Here is a 16622-nt window from a genome sequence, read left to right as displayed (position 1 = left end):
GATCTTGCCCCCCTCCATTCTCCTGGCCCTGCATCCCTCAGCCACAGCCCTGGGCACCTTCGCCTCGTCCCAGTCCTGCACTGGGCATCCCAGTACCAGCTCTGGGCACTCATCCTGGGTTCAGCCCCAGCCCTGAGCACCCCCAGTCCTGCTCCCAGTGCCACCTCTGGCCCTGCACACCCCACTCCTGGTCACCCAACACCTGCGCACCCCAATGGCCACACTGGCCCCATCCTGGGGTGCCCTGTAGGGTGCTGGGCAGATGAGCGGTCCCCGAATGCTGGGATGCACCAGTAGGACACTGTGCTGGGGATGCCCAGGGTGGCCTACAGCATCCCTGGGGTGCTCAGTGGGGGCTTTTGGGGTGACTGGGACCCTTTGAGATCCTGTGAGCACTTGGAGCGGGGAGGACACCCTGCTGTCCCCATTGGGGTGACATGGGATGTGGCAAAGGTATGGGACATGGCAGGGATACGAGACACAGGCTGGAGCCATAGTAGGGACACCAGCACGGGCAGGGGGACACGGCAGGGCCATGGGGACACATTGGGGCCACAGGCAGGGGGTCCTGCCCCCCACCACCAGAGGCTGTGGTGACCTCGGTGCTGGTTGCTGTGGAGATGGCTCATGACGTCATGGGGCAGCGATGGGGGATGCTGTACGGGGGAACGGGAGATGCGACCACCGCAACCTTCGTCCTGGCGGAACGGGAATGACGCTGGGGTTCACGGCTGGGTGGTGGCCCCGTGGCGGGGTTGGGGGGCAGTGGGGTGGGGGGCCGGGAGCGTGGCGCCAGCTGAGGCCAAGGCGGCCAACGGAGGCCCAGCCTCGCATTGTTCTCGGGCAGCAGCCGGAAAAACACGACGCCCGTGCCGGAGAAACGCAGGCGGAAAAGGAAACGGGGCCGGGGGGCCCCGAGCCTGGTGCTTCCCTGGGGTGGGGGGCACAGAACATCCCCCAGCCCCCCCCCGCCAGCTGCCTTAGCCCCTGCCCCACCATGTGCCCGGAGATGAGGAGGAGGATGATGATGATGATGGATCCCTCCAGAGGCTGGAGGGGGGCTGAGTGTGTTGAGCACCCTGCTTCCCCCTAGAATCAGTACGCTGGGGTGTGTGTGGGGGGGAGGTCTGAGTGCCATCAAAGCGCCCCTTTGCAGCCCTCCCCCCTCTTTCCCCCGCGGGGTCAGAGGCTGCGGTGATGGGCTGAGCGGTCGCGGGTGGAGAAAGCGAAGAGGAGGAGGATGCCGGGGAGGGGCAACTACAAGTCCCATGAGGCCGGTGGGTGCGGGGCGGGGGGGGGGCCTCGGGGGCAGCCCGGTGCGGGAGGTGCCGTGCCCGCCCCGCTCCGCCCCGCGCCGCGCCCGCCGCTCCAGCATGCACGGAGGATGCTCGCGTCTTGCTCGGGCAGGAAGGGGCCGGAGGGCAGGTACCCGCTCCACTACCTCGTTTGGCACAACCGAGCCCGCGACCTGGACCGGGAGCTCAGCACCAAGCAGGTGGGGGGGCGGCGGGGAAAGGGCCTGGGGCGGGGGGGGGCACCCCCGGGACAGCCCGGTTCGGCTCGGGCTGATGCAATGGCCCCGGGATGCAGCCGGGTGTGGGGCTGGGATGAGGATGGAGATGAGGATGAGGATGGGAAGGGAGTGGCTGGCAGAGGTTTGGGGGTGCCGGGTGTCCCCGGCACTGAAGCCACTGCCTCCGGGGCTGTCGGGGAGCGGTGGGTACCACCCGCGGGTCTCCTGCATCCCCCGGCGCACGCAGCCCCCAAGCATCCCTCCCCACGTGTCCCCAGCTCCTTGCTAGGCCTCTGCGGGTCCCCAGCGCCCCAGCTGGCATCTCACTTCTTGGGGTGCTCCCAGCCTCGCTGGGGGTGCAGCCCCCCAGCTCCACACCCTCAGGATGAGCCCCTCTCGGAGGGGACACGAGGCCCTGATACTGCCGGGGCACAGTCCCGCAGCCCAGGGCGCAAGCGGGTTCTCCTCAGGGTGGGGGGAACCCACCTTGCCCCCCAGCCTAGGAACCCCCCGAGCTGTCTGGTGACAGAATGGGGTGGCGGGCACGTCCCCAGGCAGGTTCCCAGCCTCCCTCTCCCCAGCGGCGTTGCAATTCAGGTAATTAAAACCCAACCCCGAAGATGCAGGAAACCGCAGGCGCTGGCGACGAGGCTGTGCCTGAGCATCCCTGCTCCCCAGCCCAGCTCCTGGTACCCCAGGGTGCTGAGGGCCACGCCGGATGGACCCCGGCGATGCGCGCAGGGAGGGTCGCCGTGATGCTCCCACCGGGATGCAGCCAATGGCTCCCGCCACACCCGCTTCCATTGTGGGGGCCGGCCGGGGGGCTACGCCAGCATCGCCCTGGCCCCTCACCGCATCGCAGATGGTTTTGTTTCCATCATAATTTGGGGTCATTTTTCCCAGGAGCCCGGTGAGGCGGAGATCAAGGTAGTGGCAGCCCAGCGGGTGTGGGGAGATGCAGGGGCTGCGAGGGTTTCTGCGGCCCCGCTGGCCTGCAGGGAGGATTTCTCACCCGCTCCCCCAAGCCCGGCCATGGAGGGGCTCTGCCATGGCCCCCACTGTCCCCGCTGTCCCTGCTGCCATTTGCAGGGCGAGAGCGAAGCCGTCCCTGTGTGCAGCCTGGGGGGCGCGTGGGGGTCCGTGGGTGCAGTGAGGCAGAGCCCAGGGCAGGGGGGGTCGGAGGAAGGAGGTGGGGTAGCCCAGGCTCAGCCCCCCACCTTCATCCAGGGCATCTGGGGACACGGCTCAGCCCTTCTCTGTGCCGGAGCATCCCCTGCTAAGTGGGTCGGGGCAGGTGCTGGGGGTGATGCTGGGGGCTGGGTGTCCCCCTGCCCAGGGGTTCTGCCTTCCTGCCACCCTGGGGACCCGTGTGGGGCAGTGGCACCGCACAGGGCACCCCCTACAAATGCAGGTGTTTCGGGCTGGGAGGCACCGGGGCAGCTGCAGCGCTGCTGCTCTCCATGTCCCCATAAGGGCCCTGCGTGGTCACCCTTGAATTGTCACCATGAGCGCCCATCCATGCTTGCCTCCACCTGGGGAGTGAGGGACAGAGGGTCCCCGTGGCAGGGACACCACTAGGATGTGGCAGGCAGTGACACGGAGCTCATTGTGCCAGGACACCCCACGCCACATCCTGCCCTGTCACGCGTGGCGGAGACCTGGGGCTGCACAGGGACAGCAGCGCATGGCACCACCTCCCGTGTCCCCCGCTGCCACCCAGAAGCACGTGCAGGGGTCTGTGCCCGCACGGAGGTCCCCCACCCTGGGGACAACCCCACCAGAGGGGCTGCGCTGTGCCATGCGCCTGGCACAGGAGGAGGAGCCGCCGAGCTGCGGTCCTGTGCCGCACCGCTGCCACTCCAAAGCCATCCCTGTCCCCATCTCTGATGGGTGTCAGAGCCCCAAGACAGGCAGCACTCAGCGGGCTGTGCCACAGCCCCCGAGCCATCCCAGTGCCAGAGCCATCCCAGCGCCAGAGCCTGGGACCGAGGCTCTCGCTGGTAAAAATTGGGTCACGCTGTCTCCCCCGGGGGTGGCCCTGATGCTGCGTCCCCACAGCGGGGACCCTCATCCCACCCGGCGCTGGGGCAGCGCTGCAGCTGGGGAGCCCTGCTGAGCCTGCAGCACCTGTCCCCCGGCTGGGGGGCGATTGCTTTAATTAGAGTCATTTCATTAGCGCAATTAAGAAGCAGCAGTCGCCTGGAGAGCGTTGGAGCAGCACATTGGCTCCCGGGGAACTGGGGGGGCTGTTTTGCTCCAGCTGTGTGGGCAGCCTGGGGGATCCCCCTGCCTGGTGAGCCCCTGGGGATGAGGGGCGGGGCGATGCCCACATGCTGGGCATGGATGGGGACATCCCTGAAGCAGAGGGACAGAAGGACATGCCCAGGAGCGAGGCAGGGACTTGCTGCGGGTTGGAGCCTGGGCACCGAGAGCCCACACCCCATCCCTGTCCAGCCCCAAACACCTCTGAGGTGCCCGGTCCCAGCTGGCACCTCTGGGTCCTGCACCCCAGGTTTGTCCTCCTGGGGGTGGCCTCCCTGCAGCTCATGCCCTGTTTTAGGCTTTGTCCCCAATTCCCTCTGCTCCGGCAGCATCCAACTGCCCCCCTCCGGGCACAAGGCTTCTGTCCCTGCTGGGTGCTGGGGGGACAAAGGCTGAGCTCCCCGCCCTGCTGCTCCGTCGGGCTCCGAGTCGTGTCCCCAGCCTCGGGCACGGGTGCGATGCTGCACCGCACGGAGGAGCGGGGCCCTTGGGTGCTCGGGGTGCCCAGCGCCGCTTGCCAGCGGGCGAGGGATTCCTCGGGGCTGGCTGAGCGCCAGGCTCCAGGCTTGGCACAAACAATCGCAGCCCCAGCGCGTGGCTCCCCAAGGGCTCAGGGATCCTCCAAGCAGCCGCTCCACTCACGCAACCGCCCACCCCCCGGCTCAGGCAGGGGAACACGTGCGCCCGCCGCAACCCACGTCGCCCGCCACGTTTCCAGCCCTGGTGGAGGGGGGCTGCCAGCAAGCTGCTGCCTGGCAACTGGACGGCAGCCCCCACCTCCAAATCCCTGCGGTGGGGGCTTTTCCCGAGCCTGCAGCTGCATCAAGCCGTGCAGAACTCCATGCACCGCTGGCATCCGTGCTCCCCGCTGCCGTGCCATGCTCCTGCTCCGTGGCGCGTGCTGGCAGCCACCGCCAAACTCTCTCCACCTCTCCGTGGGGCTGGCAGCGGCTATGGGGAGCAGGGAAAGCCTGTTGGGGGGCAGTGCCCGTGCGTCTCTTGGGGGAGATCAGGGATGGGGATGCTCTCTGAGATACCCACAAATGTTGGCTGCTTTCCCCAGCTGCTCCAGCTCGGAGCCTTGGGTCTGCAGGAGGGTACGGGGTACGGGGAAAGGTCTGTCCAGCGCATGTCCTCTGAGCTCTGCAACCTCCCCACAGGCCGACATTGAGCAGCTGGACCCCCGAGGACGCACCCCGCTGCACCTGGCCACCACGCTGGGCCACCTGGAGTGCGCCAGGGTGCTGCTGAAGCATGGCGCCGACGTGGGCAAGGAGAACCGCAGCGGCTGGACAGGTGAGCGGGCGGCTCGCTGCCTCTGTGCCCTGCCACGCTGCCTGGGCAGGAACATGGGAACGCTCAGCCTGGCGCTGCAGCTTCCCAAAGGACAGCTCACGCGGTGCTACATGCGTGTGGCTCCGTGCCGTGGCTGGCTCTGCCCTGCTGTGCCGTGCCGTGCCATCTCCCTGGGCACTGCCCCTCTCTGCCCCGCAGTCCTGCAGGAGGCTGTGAGCACCCGTGACCTGGAGCTGGTGCAGCTGGTCCTGCGCTACCGCGACTACCAGAGAGCCATCAAGCGCCTGGCTGGGATCCCCATCCTGCTGGAGAAGCTGCGCAAGGTACCTCCCGGCAGCAGGGCTGGGGGGATGCTGGCCACGGGCTCCCCCTGACCTCAGCGTGCTGTCTGCAGGCCCAGGACTTCTATGTGGAGATGAAGTGGGAGTTCACCAGCTGGGGTAAGCGCGGGGCAGAGCATCGAGGGGGCAGCAGGGGGTTCCCAGCAGTCTCCCCCATTTCTGGCATTGCCCCCAGCCCCAGCATCCATCCCCGTTCCCAGGATGGGGGACACCTGTCCTCTTGCCCGCCAGCACGCCAAGATCTCCATCCCACCGAGGGGCTGGCTTCTCGGGCACATCTCCCATCCAGCTCAGCGCTGCCAGCCCCCCTGGGGGTGTAGGGTGGCCCCATCCCTGGCTGGGCTATCGCCGTCTCTTCCCCAGTGCCGCTGGTGTCCAAGATCTGCCCCAGTGACACCTACAAGGTGTGGAAGAGTGGCCAGAACCTGCGGGTGGACACCACGCTGCTGGGCTTCGACCATATGACCTGGCAGCGAGGCAACCGCAGCTTCGTCTTTCGAGGACAAGGTGAGCCGGCACTGGGATGTCTCCCCTTGCCAAGGAGCACTGGCAGAGCCCCTCGGTGCTGCGGCGGCACCAGGTGATGTGGTGGGGACTGCGGTTGTTCCTGCGTACCCTGACCCTCCTGCTGCTGCTAGACACCAGCGCGGTGGTGATGGAGATTGACCACGACCGGCGAGTGGTCTACTCGGAGACGTTGGCCCTGGCTGGCCATGACCAGGAGGTGCTGCTGGCTGCTGTGCAGCCCACCGAGGAGCAGGTGATGGGGCGGCTGACGGCCCCCGTCGTCACCACCCAGCTCGATACCAAGAACATCGCCTTTGAGAGGTGGGCTGGGGGCAGCACCAGCCCTTCCCTGGGGGTGAGCAGCCCCTTGGGGTGCCTACACCCACACCCTGGGCTGTCTGAGCAAGACCATCATGGTGCTCTATTGCATCCCAGGAACAAATCTGGGATCCTGGGCTGGAGGAGCGAGAAGACAGAAATGGTGAATGGATACGAGGCCAAGGTGAAGGGCCGGGGATGTTGAGCTGCCTGGGTGGGTATGGCCACTTTTGAAGGGGTATCCATCTCTCATCTTCCCCCTCCTTGTCTAGGTCTACGGCGCGTCCAATGTGGAGCTGATCACGCGGACGCGGACGGAACACCTCTCAGACCAGCACAAGGGCAAGAGCAAAGGTGGAGCCGGCGCGGGCAGGACGGGCAGGGCGCTGTGCTGGCTCCAGCCCTCACCCTCTCCTCTCCTGCAGGCAGCAAGACCCCCCTGCAGTCCTTCCTGGGCATCGCTGAGCAACACGTGGGGCCCAACAACGGGGTGAGTGTCCCGAGAGCCTTGCGGGGCGGCCCGGTGGTGGTTGAACCCTCTGTGATGGTGCCCGGGCTGTCCTGCAGACACTGATCACACAAACGCTGAGCCACGCCAACCCCACCGCCATCACCCCTGAGGAGTACTTCAACCCCAACTTCGAGCTGGGCAACCGGGACATGGGGCGGCCCATGGAGCTCACCACCAAGACGCAGAAGTGAGGGAGGAAGGAGCAAACCGAGGGATATCTCCCCCCCTGTCCACCCCCCAACCGCTGCGGAGCCCCTGGGGGGGCAGGCAGGGGTCCCCAGCCCGGCGCCTGTCCCCGGCAGGTTCAAGGCGAAGCTGTGGCTGTGCGAGGACCACCCGCTGTCCCTCTGTGAGCAGGTTGCCCCCATCATTGACCTCATGGCAATAAGCAACGCTCTCTTCGCCAAACTGCGGGACTTCATCACCCTGCGCCTCCCGCCCGGCTTCCCCGTCAAGATTGGTACGGGGAGGGGGGGTCTTTGTCTCCGATGTGGGTGGCGCAGCCAGCTTCCCTCCCTGCTTTTTTTTTTTCCCCCCCCTTTCTTTCCCGCAGAAATCCCCATCTTCCACATCCTCAACGCCCGCATCACCTTCGGGAACCTCAATGGGTGCGACGAGCCCGTGAGCTCCCTGCGGCACAGCCCCAGCAGCGAGGCGCCCTCACCCAGCAGCGACTCCTCCAGCGTCAGCAGCTCCAGCTCCCTGAGTACGGGGGGGGAGAGGGGGACACGGTGGAGGGTGGTGGGGACACAGCGGGGTGCTCAGCTGCTCCAAAGCCTGTCTCCCCGCAGCCTCGTGCCGGGTGTGCGAGATGGACCCGGCGTTGTTCGAAGTGCCGCGAGGGTACAGCGTGGTGGGCACCCACCAGGACACGCTGCGGGAGGATGAGGATGATCTGCTGCAGTTTGCCATCCAGCAGAGCCTGCTGGAAGCAGGCAGCGAGTACGACCAGGTGGGCACTGCCACCTTCTCCCCATCCTCTTCCTACCCTCCAGCTGGCATCCGCGCTGCTCCCACCGCCCCATCCCGATGCTGCCCCGGGACCTCGCAGCAGCCCTGCTTCCCACAGTAGAGGGGCACAGCTCACACAGAAGGGCTGGGGTTTGGGGTGCTAAGGGGGTGCCACCCTCCGAGCATCCCTCCGCCACCGGCCGCAGGTGACCATTTGGGAAGCGTTGACCAACAGCAAACCGGGCACACACCCCATGTCGCATGAGAGCCGCCGAGGCGACAGGTTGGTAAGGTTCAGGCAGCCCACACCCGGGGGGAGCGGGAGTGGGTGTCATCCCCATAGGGACTCCCGCTGAGATGCTGCCACCCCCCCCCCTCCCCCAGGACTCCCCAGCACACGGTGTCCCCCCGTCCCGCTGTCCCCCCAGCCCCGGGAGGGGGTGGCGGGGGGCCCAGCGCCCTGTTCCCCAGCTACGCCGAGCAGCTGCGGTTGGCGATGGCGTTGTCGGCGCGGGAGCAAGAGGAGGCCGAGCGCCGGACGCGCCAGGAGGAAGAGGAGCTGCAGCGGATCCTGCAGCTCTCGCTGACGGAGAAGTGACCCCACGCCTCTGCTGAGCCCCCCCACCCCAACAGGGATGGGAACACGGATGGGGACACGGAGGGGAGCGGGGTGGGGGGGATCCAGCCCGAGCACTGTGGAGGGCAAAGGGGGACGGGGGGCAGTGCAGGATTTGGCCCTGGCGTGGGGGAGATCGTCCCCATAGCCGGGGTGGTACCGAGTTGTGGGGGGTGGGAGGCACCCCCCAGCAGGACAGAGGGGGAGTGGGGGACAGCGCTGCAGCGGGGGCGGCCGGGACCAGAGAGGGGGTAACCCCACAGACTGTACCCCACCCCCAGGACAGTCCTAGCCCCTCGATGGGGTGCTGCTCGGCCCCTCGCCCCAGGAAGGTGGTGGGGGCCACATTTTGCCCCAGATGGGGGGGGGCTGCCAGCCATGTGGGGTCCCGGGGTGCCCCCGGAGCTGCCCCCAGCCCCCTCGGCCCCCCTGCCCAGGCGCTACCAAGTGCACTTACCCGGGAGCTGCTCTGCCTGCCAACACAGGGGGGGCAGAGGGGGGGCTCAGCCCCATTGCACCGCACGGTCAGTGTGGGGCTGCACAGCTGCCCCCCCCCCATGGCACGGGGGTCCGCTGGGCCAGCGGAGGGGTTGTCCGTGAAAGGCTGCCCAGTGTCATTCCCCCCCACCTCCAACACCCTGCTCGCACTGCCCTCACCCTGCTCGGATGCCCCCCCCCCTCTTTGGCAGCGCTGCACCCCCTCATCCCAGGCACTGACCCCCCCAGAGAAAACTTCTGTCAAATGGTGCTAACCCCGGCCCCCCTGGCCCCGAGCTGCTCCTCCTTTGCACACAGGGGGCTGGGGGGGGGCCGGGATCGCTCCCCTGGGACTTTTCGTAGCCACCCCCGCCCCCCCATCCTCCATGCACCCCACAAGCGACATCTGGGCCATGGCCGGGGGAGCCTGAGCAGCTCCGACCGCGGCCAACACCAATAAATGCTCTTTAATGTTCGTCTCGCTCGGCCTCTCTCTGCCTGCGCTGGGGCGTTGCGGGCGTCGGGGTGCAGGCAGGGTCCCCCCAGCTTGGTGGTCCCACATTCCTGGTAGCCCCCATGCAGCCACAGGTGGCCAAGCCCTTTATTAAAGGGGGACCCAGGAGCCAAGAGCCAGGTGGGAGCACCCGCCAAGGGGGACGATGGGGCAGCGGGAGGTGATGGGGTGGGGGCAGCACCGTATCCAAGCGTATCCTGGCTGGGGGGGGGACCAGCAGCGCCCTGTCCTAGCACCCACTTGCAGGTCCCCGAGGAGGGATGCTCAGCTCAGCAGCTCTGGTCTGTGGGTACCGAAACATGACCCCCCCCAGGATGCTGCAGCGGGTGCTGCTGTGCAGAGCCACCCTGGGAGCAGGATGCGACCGATGCCAGCGAGGGGGTTCAGGGTCCGACCCCCTCGCTGAAGCCTTGGCTCCTGGGGAAAGAAGACGGCTCTGGGCTCCTGCCCTCTGCGGGGATTCGGCTTTAATCCCCGGGGGGGGTCGTGGCCGTCCTCGTCCTGCCCGTGGCCATCACACTAGTCTGTGCCATTGGTGAACTGGCAGAGTTTGTTCTCCAGGTCGGAGATGCGCTTCTCCTGCGCTTGGACCATCTCCTTCAGGACACGGATCTCCTCCAGCACCTCCTCCAAAGCTGGCCGCTGCGGGGTGGTGAGGGAAATGTGGGGTCACCAGGGCGTCCCCTCCGACCCCCACAACCCCACCCCAGGTCGGGGCATAGCCCTGCCATCGCGTCCCCATCCCCAGGGCACTCACAGAGAAGTCGGGCTCAGAGGCGGAGTGGCTGTGGCGGCGGGGACCCGGGGGGGGCTTGTTGTCCAGGATGTTCTTCTTGACCACCTTCAGCTCCCGGTTCTTGACGGGGATGTAGCCATCCCGCAGCGAGATGAGGATGGGCTCTGCGTCCTTCCCTGACAGCCACTCGTCTGCCTCCAGGGCTGGCTCGGGACCCGGCGTGTCGGGGTACAGATCATCCTGGAAGAGGTCTGACTGCGGGGCGAGGGAGATGGAGGTGAGCTGGGGGTCTATGCCCCTCTCCAGACCACCCCACCTCCCCTGGGACCCCCGTGGGCTCACCTTGCGCGGCACCGTCATGACGATGGGCTCGCACTTGCGTTCGTGCAGCTTGAAGAACCTGCGTGGGGCAGAGGTGGTCAGGGTCCGGCCACCCCCCCGACCCCTCCACCTCCCCCCGATGTTCCCCCTCCAGCTCTCACCTGGCAATCTCGCACTTGCTGACATCCAACCCGCGCTTGGGCATGAAGCCCATGCCGCGCTGCGGCTCCTTGCTGCTGTAGGTGTTCAGGTAGTGCACGTAGGGCGCCTCGTTGGTGATCTCAAAGTATCGGATGCTGCTGTCCCCCTGCGGATGCGGCGATGGGTGTCTGTCAGCACCGGTACCCCCAAAGATGGGGTTGGGGGGGGGTACATCCCAAAGAAGACGTTACCTTCCCACAGAGGTAGACGATGCTGGAGTCAGGGTCATAGAAGGGCAGCAGGACCCCGTTGCTCGTGTCCATCTCCTGTAGGGCGATGGGCTCCTCAAAGTTTTTCTGTAGAGTCGGAGCGGGTGAGAGGGGGAGTGAGTGATGGCCCCCAAACCCTCGTCCCAGTTAGTGACACGCGTTAGCCACAGCACACTGCGGGGTTCAGGCTTGTCCCCCCACGAGGTACACAACCCCCTGGGCAGGCAGTTTTGCATGAGACCCCCTCCCAGCACCACTTACCTGCACAATGGGGTGCACCAAGCCTGGATCCCACCCCCCCAGCACCCCCAGCCCCTTTCCCCACGCCCAGCACAGCACGGCACACTTGGGAACTTGGCATCTTTGGAAGGGGAGGATGCAGCGGGCACCCCATCCCAGGACATTGGGGTACAGGGGATCGGGGCGGGGGGGGCCAAGTTCCCGGGGGCAGCACTCCATGCGGCCTCGTTACCGGGTCCCACAAGCCCAGCTCCCGCTGGCTCATTCTGGTAAAGCCCGTGGTAAAGATGTGTCCTTCCCGGGTGAAGACGGCCCTCACGGGCCTCAGCCCTTCGTGGGGGGCAAACCTCTCCTGGGGACAGGGGGAGAGAGTCAGCACGGAGCAGGGGCGGCAGGGAAAACTGGGGGGGTCCGGATTCATCCCCCAAAACAGCCGCCGAGTCTTGTTCTTGGGGAGCACAGGAGGCTCCAAAGGCACACGCGCTGCTGGAAGCATCCCTGGCACCCAGCACATCCCTGGCTCCGCGGGGTCCCTGGGGCGGCGCCGGCCTGGCAGGAGCCGCTGTCTCGTACCAGGTCCCAGAGGCCCAGCTGCCGCTCGCTCATCTTGCTGAAGCCCGTGGTGAAGATCTTGCCATCAGCCATGAAGATGGCGCGGATGGGGCGGGCGCCGTCGTGCGGTTTGGTTTTCTCCTGCGCCGGCCGTTAGCGGGTTAAAAGCAAAGACAGAGACGGGGCGGGGGGCGGGTGGTTAGTAGGGTCAGGCAGGCACAGGGGGGACCACGGGATGGCGGAGGGGACACGGTTGGGGCACTCACCGCCACGACCTGCTGCTTGCGCGGGTCGATGACGCGGACCTTCTTGTCCTTGCAGGTGGTGACCAGGAGGCTGCCGTTGCGGTTCCAGCCCACGTTGTAGATGAGGTCGGTGTGCATGTCCTCCAGCACCAGCAGCATCTCCCCCGTGCCCACGTTCCAGAGGATCACCAGGTTGTCACAGCCTGCAGAGGAACAACGGGGTGGGTGCCGTCACCCTACGGATCCCACCCAACCCTGGGGATGGCGACCTGGGACCCTCTCACCTGCGCTGAGGAGGACGTTGCGGGCAGTGGGGTGCCACGAGATGATGCCCACCCGCTTGGAGTGTCCCTCAAGCGTCACCACCGGTTCCGTGATATTACGCACAGGGACATAGTCAGGGATCTGCCACACCTGGGGAGGGGGGGGGACAGAGAGAGGGATGTGGGGTGACGGGGATCACCCTGCAGCTGAGCACTAAGCGGCTGAGGGCCTGAGAGCCAATTAACTTCATCGTTAATCCCGGCTCAGCCTGCGGGGAGGGTGGTGCAGGGGTGGCAGCAGCGCCTGCGTCCTGGGCTGCATCCCTGGTGCTTGGTGGGCACAGGGAAGGGGGCACATTTGGGGCACAGCCCCCCAAGCCCCCCCCCCCCCCATAGCTATTCCTGGGTGCTGAGTCGCCAGGGAGGGTATATTTAGCACAAACTGCTGCATCATGGAGAGAGCAGCCGCCGCCAGCGCAAACGCATGGCACCGGGGCTAAAAATAGACCAGTGACACTTTGCAGGCGGCGAAGGGTGGGGGGGGGATGCTCCGCGCCGCTCCCCCAGCGCCCCGCCACCCCCTCAATCCCAGCGTCCGGCCCCTCACCATGACGGTTGTGTCTTCTGAGGCGCTGGCGATGACGTTGTCGTTGTGGGGACACCAGTCGATGTCCAGCACGGGCGCCGTGTGTCCCGTCACCAGCGGGTGGTTCTTGTCCACTCGTCCCGTCTGCAATGCCGAGTGACCGGGATGAGTCCCCCGGCAGCTGCGGGGGGAGTCCTGCCAGGTAACCCCCCCCAAGCCCCAGCCCAGCCACCACACGGCACAAGCAGGGATGCACAGAGCATCCTGGTGGTGGCCAGAGCTTTGCGCTGGCCTTGAAGGGGGAAACTGAGGCAGGCAGTGGGAATTGGGGTCAGCAAGCACGAGGCCCTGTAGGGACATGGAGAACCATGCACAGCCCTGGGAGAGGTTGCTTTGTGTCCCCTGCAGTGGCAAGGAGGGGGTCCCCAGCCTCGCTGCTGGGGTGGGCAGGGCAGACCCCCACCCCGCTGGGATGCTCCCTGGACCATCATGTGCCCCAGGAGAATTTGGGCTGGGGAGAAAGCAGTCAGGCATTTCCCACATCATCTTGGTCTCTCCTGGGACATCACCCTTCGTAGGTACCAACGAGGACCCCACGCTGCCTCTTCCCCAAACCCCCACATGAGGACAGGGACGTTGGGGCAAAGCCAGGAGGGTCACAGCCGCCCCCCCAAACGCAGAGCCCATCAACATATCCCCCCCTCAATACCCACCGGAGGGAACAGACCCCAGTGTCCTCCCCACTCACCTTGGTGAGGGGCAGGACCATGAAGGCTCCCCCGCCACCAGACTCCACGATGATGGCCACAAACTTGGGGTTGACGGCACAGAAGGAACTGTCCCATGTCACCTTGGAGACGCGGATGTCCTCGTACATCTGGTCGGCCTTCACCGGCTGCCCGAAGACGTGCCGGAACTTACTCTGGCGCACCACGCGGCGGCTCATGGCTGGGGGGGACGGGCGCAGGGTCAGGGCACGACACCCCCCAGCAGAGCGCCGAGGGGCTTCGCACCCCTCAAGCCTCATAGTCTGAGAGAAACCCCTGCCCTGAGCATGGGGGAAAGCCTGGGGACACGGAGATGATGGGGAGTGAGGGGGCAGGATGGTGCCCAACATGGTCCCAGCTATGCAGCAGGGATTCGGGGCAGCCCTGGTGCCGGGGGTGCTGCAAGCGCTGGGGAACGGGCACCCCACGGCTGGAGCTGCTTGATGGCTGCGCAGGGGCACGGCTGTGCCGCGGTATGCAGCTGTGCCATGCCCGGAGGCTGTGCCATGCCCGGTGGCCGTGCCCCACCGCCAGCGCTGGGGTTGGCACGGGAGCAGCTGCAGTAGAGAAGTGGAGCTGAGAGGATTTTTAGAGTGGACATAAGAGGTGCCACGCACCGGCTCGCAGCTTGTCCTCTTGTGTCCCACCCTGTACCAGTGGCCCGAGGTCACCTGCCGTGACCCAGCACCGATGCTGCGCCTCTGGTGTCGGCTGCCCCACGGCTCCAGCCAAACCCCCCCGGCCTGGGGCTCGGTGTGTGCCACCCGCTCTGCGCCCCCAACCCACCCACCCGATGGGGATCCCGGGTGAGGGTCAGTCCCGGCACAGCCCCACGGATGCAGAGGAGCCCCCCGGCGTGCAGCGTGGCCCCTGCAGGGTCTCATTCACCCATCCGCATCCTGACCCTGCGCTGCTCCCGGGACACGGCTGAGGGGCACTGAGCCCCTGAGGACCCCCAAACCCATGGAGCTGGGGCTCTGCAGCACCCCTGAGCCACTGACCAGCCCGGGGGGTCCCCTGGACTCCTTTAGAGCCTCAGACAGTGCCATGGGCCACATCCCGCCACCAAACCACAGCGCAGAGGGCTCAGCACCGCTGTGCCCATCCTGTAGGGACAGCGGTGCAGGAGCACATCTGCTCCTTTGCATCCCAGACAGTGGCTTTTGGCCAGGGCACATCTGCCCGGTCCATGGTGACCCCGAGGCCCCCCCACAGCCCTTCAACATCACCCCTAGCCTGGCAGAGCGGGTGCGGGTCAGAACGCGGTGCTGAGGGGGTCCTGGAGCCCTGCTCCCCATCAGCACTGGACGCCAGCATCGCTGGCATCACCCCCTGCCCCAGACACCACCCCCAGCCCTGGGGAGGAGTGAGGGGCTCCACGGGGGACACCCTCCACTTTGTCCATCAGCAGTGGGAGCAGAGCTTGGGGTGCCCAGGGAAGGGGGAACAGCCTGGGCAGAGGCCATGTGGGGTACAGGGGGGGTGCAGGCAGAGCTGAGCGGGGTGCAGGGAGGCTGTGGGGTGCAGGCAGAGCTGAGCAGGGTGCGGGGAGGCTGTGGGGTGCAGGGGGGTGTGCAGGCAGAGCTAGCGGCGTGCAGGCAGTGTGTGGGGTGCAGGGGGTGCAGGCAGAGCTGAAAGGGGTGCAGGGAGGCTGTGGGGTGCAGACAGAGCTAAGTGGGGTGCAGGCAGTATGTGGGGTGCAGGGGGTTGCAGGCAGAGCTGAGCAGAGTGCAGGGAGGCTGTGGGGTGCAGGAGGGGTGCAGGCAGTGTGTGGGGCGCAAGCTGCACAGAGCAGAGTTGGACAGGGGATGGGCAGCAGCAAATGGGGGGCAGGCAGAGTTCAGGTGGGCTGCAGGCTGGTGTAACAGTCGGATGGGGTGCAGGGGGGGTGCAGGTGAGATGGGATGGGGGAGCAGGCGGGGTGCAGGTGGGGTGTGGGTGTGATACAGGCAGGCTGCAGGCGGGGTGCTCTGCAGGCATGAGAGTTGAATGGGGTGCAAGAAGGGTGCTAGCAGGGAGCAGGCGTGGTATGGGGGATACAGGCGGAGTGGGATGGGACAGGACGGGGTGCTAACTGGGTGCAAGCAAGGAGCGGGCAGGGTGCAGGTGGGGTATGGGTGGGATACAGGCGGGGTGCAGGTGGAATGGGGTGTTAGCAGGGAGCAGGTGGGGTGCAGGCGGGGTACAGGTGTGAAACAGGCGGGGTGCAGGTGGGATGGGGTGCAGGCAGGGAGCAGGTGGGGTGCAGGCAGGGTACGGGTAGGACAAAGGCAGTGTGCGTGTCAGGTGGAAGGGTGTGCTGGCGGGGAGCAGTCGGGGTGCAGGGTGGGTGCCGGCAGGCTGCGGGTGGGGTGCAGGTGGGGTACAGCTGCGGCACAGGTGGAGTGCGAGTGGAATGGGTTGTTAGCGGGGAGCAGGCGGGGTGCGGCTGGGCTGGGGTGCTGTCAGGGAGCTGTCGGGGTGCAGGCGGGGTACGGCTGTGACACAGGCGGGGTGCGGGCGGGATGGGGTGCAGGCAGGCTGCAGGGTGGGTGCAGGCGGGGTACAGCTGTGTCCCAGGCGGGGTGCAGGGTGGGTGCGGGCAGGACCCCCTCTCCCCGCTCCCGGCCATGCCATTACGTTGCCACAATTGAATCCGCAGCGGCTGCTCGGGAACGACCAGAGGTCACTTTCCAAATATAGCCATCCGTGCAGGGCGGCGAGGGGCCGGGGGTTCTCAGCCCCGCACCCCGTCTCCATCTCCCCCCCCTCCCCATCCTCTTTCCCCCCCTCCCCTCCCGTCCCCGCTCCCACCTGCGCTGCGCGGCTCCTGCGCTGCGCGACTCCTGCGCGGCGCTCCCGGCTCGGCTCCGCCCGGCCCGGCTCGGCTCCTTTCGACTCCCCCCGGCCCCGCTCGGCCCCGCTCCGCTCCGCCGCTGCCGCAGAGAAACAGCTGAGCCGGGATCGGGGCCGGCGCTGCACCCCCCAACCCCCCCCCGGAGGGCACCGGGAGAAGGGGGGGGGGCTTGGACCGGCCCCGCCTGCCCCGGCCCGGCCCCCCCGGCTCTGCCCGCCCCGAACACGGGGGCTCCCAGGGTGTCCCGGGGCTGGATAGGGGGTGGGGGGACAGCAAAAGCAGCGCCTGCCCGAAGCACACGGGGGGAATCAGCCCTCGACCCCCCCCCCCTCCCCGGCTGCTGCCACCGCGGGGACCACC

The 16622-nt window shown here is 67.2% G+C and overlaps 2 protein-coding genes across 10 annotated transcripts; one reads left to right on the top strand and one right to left on the bottom strand.

The window, feature by feature from the left end:
- Nucleotides 1–1225: 1225 nt before the first annotated feature.
- On the top strand, nucleotides 1226–9000 carry ANKRD13B (ankyrin repeat domain 13B). 6 transcript variants are annotated; one of them, XM_054085222.1, is made up of 15 exons: nucleotides 1226–1495; nucleotides 4936–5071; nucleotides 5270–5394; nucleotides 5466–5511; nucleotides 5776–5919; nucleotides 6051–6240; nucleotides 6355–6421; nucleotides 6510–6591; nucleotides 6663–6727; nucleotides 6805–6935; nucleotides 7051–7208; nucleotides 7302–7454; nucleotides 7540–7700; nucleotides 7906–7986; nucleotides 8084–8998. In XM_054085222.1, exons 1-15 carry the CDS (start codon nucleotides 1241–1243, stop codon nucleotides 8312–8314), a joined length of 2025 nt encoding a protein of 674 aa, XP_053941197.1. In that variant the 5' UTR covers nucleotides 1226–1240; the 3' UTR covers nucleotides 8315–8998. The 6 variants fall into 6 exon arrangements, with proteins under 6 accessions (XP_053941197.1, XP_053941199.1, XP_053941198.1 ...); XM_054085224.1 differs by having other exon boundaries at nucleotides 7906–7982; nucleotides 8084–8997; XM_054085223.1 differs by having other exon boundaries at nucleotides 7051–7454; nucleotides 7906–7982; nucleotides 8171–9000.
- Nucleotides 9001–9485: 485 nt separating this feature from the next.
- Nucleotides 9486–16392, bottom strand: CORO6 (coronin 6). Of its 4 annotated transcripts, XM_054085228.1 has the most exons (12): nucleotides 16220–16341; nucleotides 13408–13607; nucleotides 12681–12803; nucleotides 12095–12224; nucleotides 11832–12013; nucleotides 11587–11706; nucleotides 11246–11365; nucleotides 10756–10860; nucleotides 10525–10670; nucleotides 10385–10442; nucleotides 10064–10297; nucleotides 9486–9948 (listed from the first exon to the last, which is right to left on the bottom strand). In XM_054085228.1, exons 2-12 carry the CDS (start codon nucleotides 13603–13605, stop codon nucleotides 9826–9828), a joined length of 1539 nt encoding a protein of 512 aa, XP_053941203.1. In that variant the 5' UTR covers nucleotides 13606–13607; nucleotides 16220–16341; the 3' UTR covers nucleotides 9486–9825. The 4 variants fall into 4 exon arrangements, with proteins under 4 accessions (XP_053941203.1, XP_053941200.1, XP_053941201.1 ...); XM_054085225.1 differs by lacking the exon at nucleotides 11246–11365 and having other exon boundaries at nucleotides 9487–9948; XM_054085226.1 differs by lacking the exon at nucleotides 11587–11706 and having other exon boundaries at nucleotides 9555–9948; nucleotides 13408–13725; nucleotides 16220–16392.
- Between the last annotated feature and the right edge of the window lie 230 nt (nucleotides 16393–16622).

This window comes from Cuculus canorus, chromosome 20, assembly GCF_017976375.1.
Source record: "Cuculus canorus isolate bCucCan1 chromosome 20, bCucCan1.pri, whole genome shotgun sequence".
Lineage (NCBI taxonomy): Eukaryota > Metazoa > Chordata > Aves > Cuculiformes > Cuculidae > Cuculus > Cuculus canorus.
The sequence above is the reverse complement of the archived record's forward strand: the minus strand, read 5'-3'. Positions and strand labels throughout refer to the sequence as shown.

What these genes read in the sequence shown, in the direction of transcription:
- ANKRD13B (XM_054085218.1), top strand. Translation starts at nt 1,241, where the DNA reads ATGCCGGGGAGGGGCAACTACAAGTCCCATGAGGCCGGTGGGTGCGGG. An exon ending in GGGAGCTCAGCACCAAGCAG is followed by an intron (nt 1,496 to 4,935) that starts GTGGGGGGGCGG and finishes ACCTCCCCACAG; the next exon opens with GCCGACATTGAGCAGCTGGA. An exon ending in AAGAACATCGCCTTTGAGAG is followed by an intron (nt 6,241 to 6,354) that starts GTGGGCTGGGGG and finishes ATTGCATCCCAG; the next exon opens with GAACAAATCTGGGATCCTGG.
- CORO6 (XM_054085228.1), bottom strand. Translation starts at nt 13,605, where the DNA reads ATGAGCCGCCGCGTGGTGCGCCAGAGTAAGTTCCGGCACGTCTTCGGG. An exon ending in CAACGTCCTCCTCAGCGCAG is followed by an intron (nt 12,014 to 12,094) that starts GTGAGAGGGTCC and finishes GTTCCTCTGCAG; the next exon opens with GCTGTGACAACCTGGTGATC. An exon ending in TCGTCTACCTCTGTGGGAAG is followed by an intron (nt 10,671 to 10,755) that starts GTAACGTCTTCT and finishes CCGCATCCGCAG; the next exon opens with GGGGACAGCAGCATCCGATA.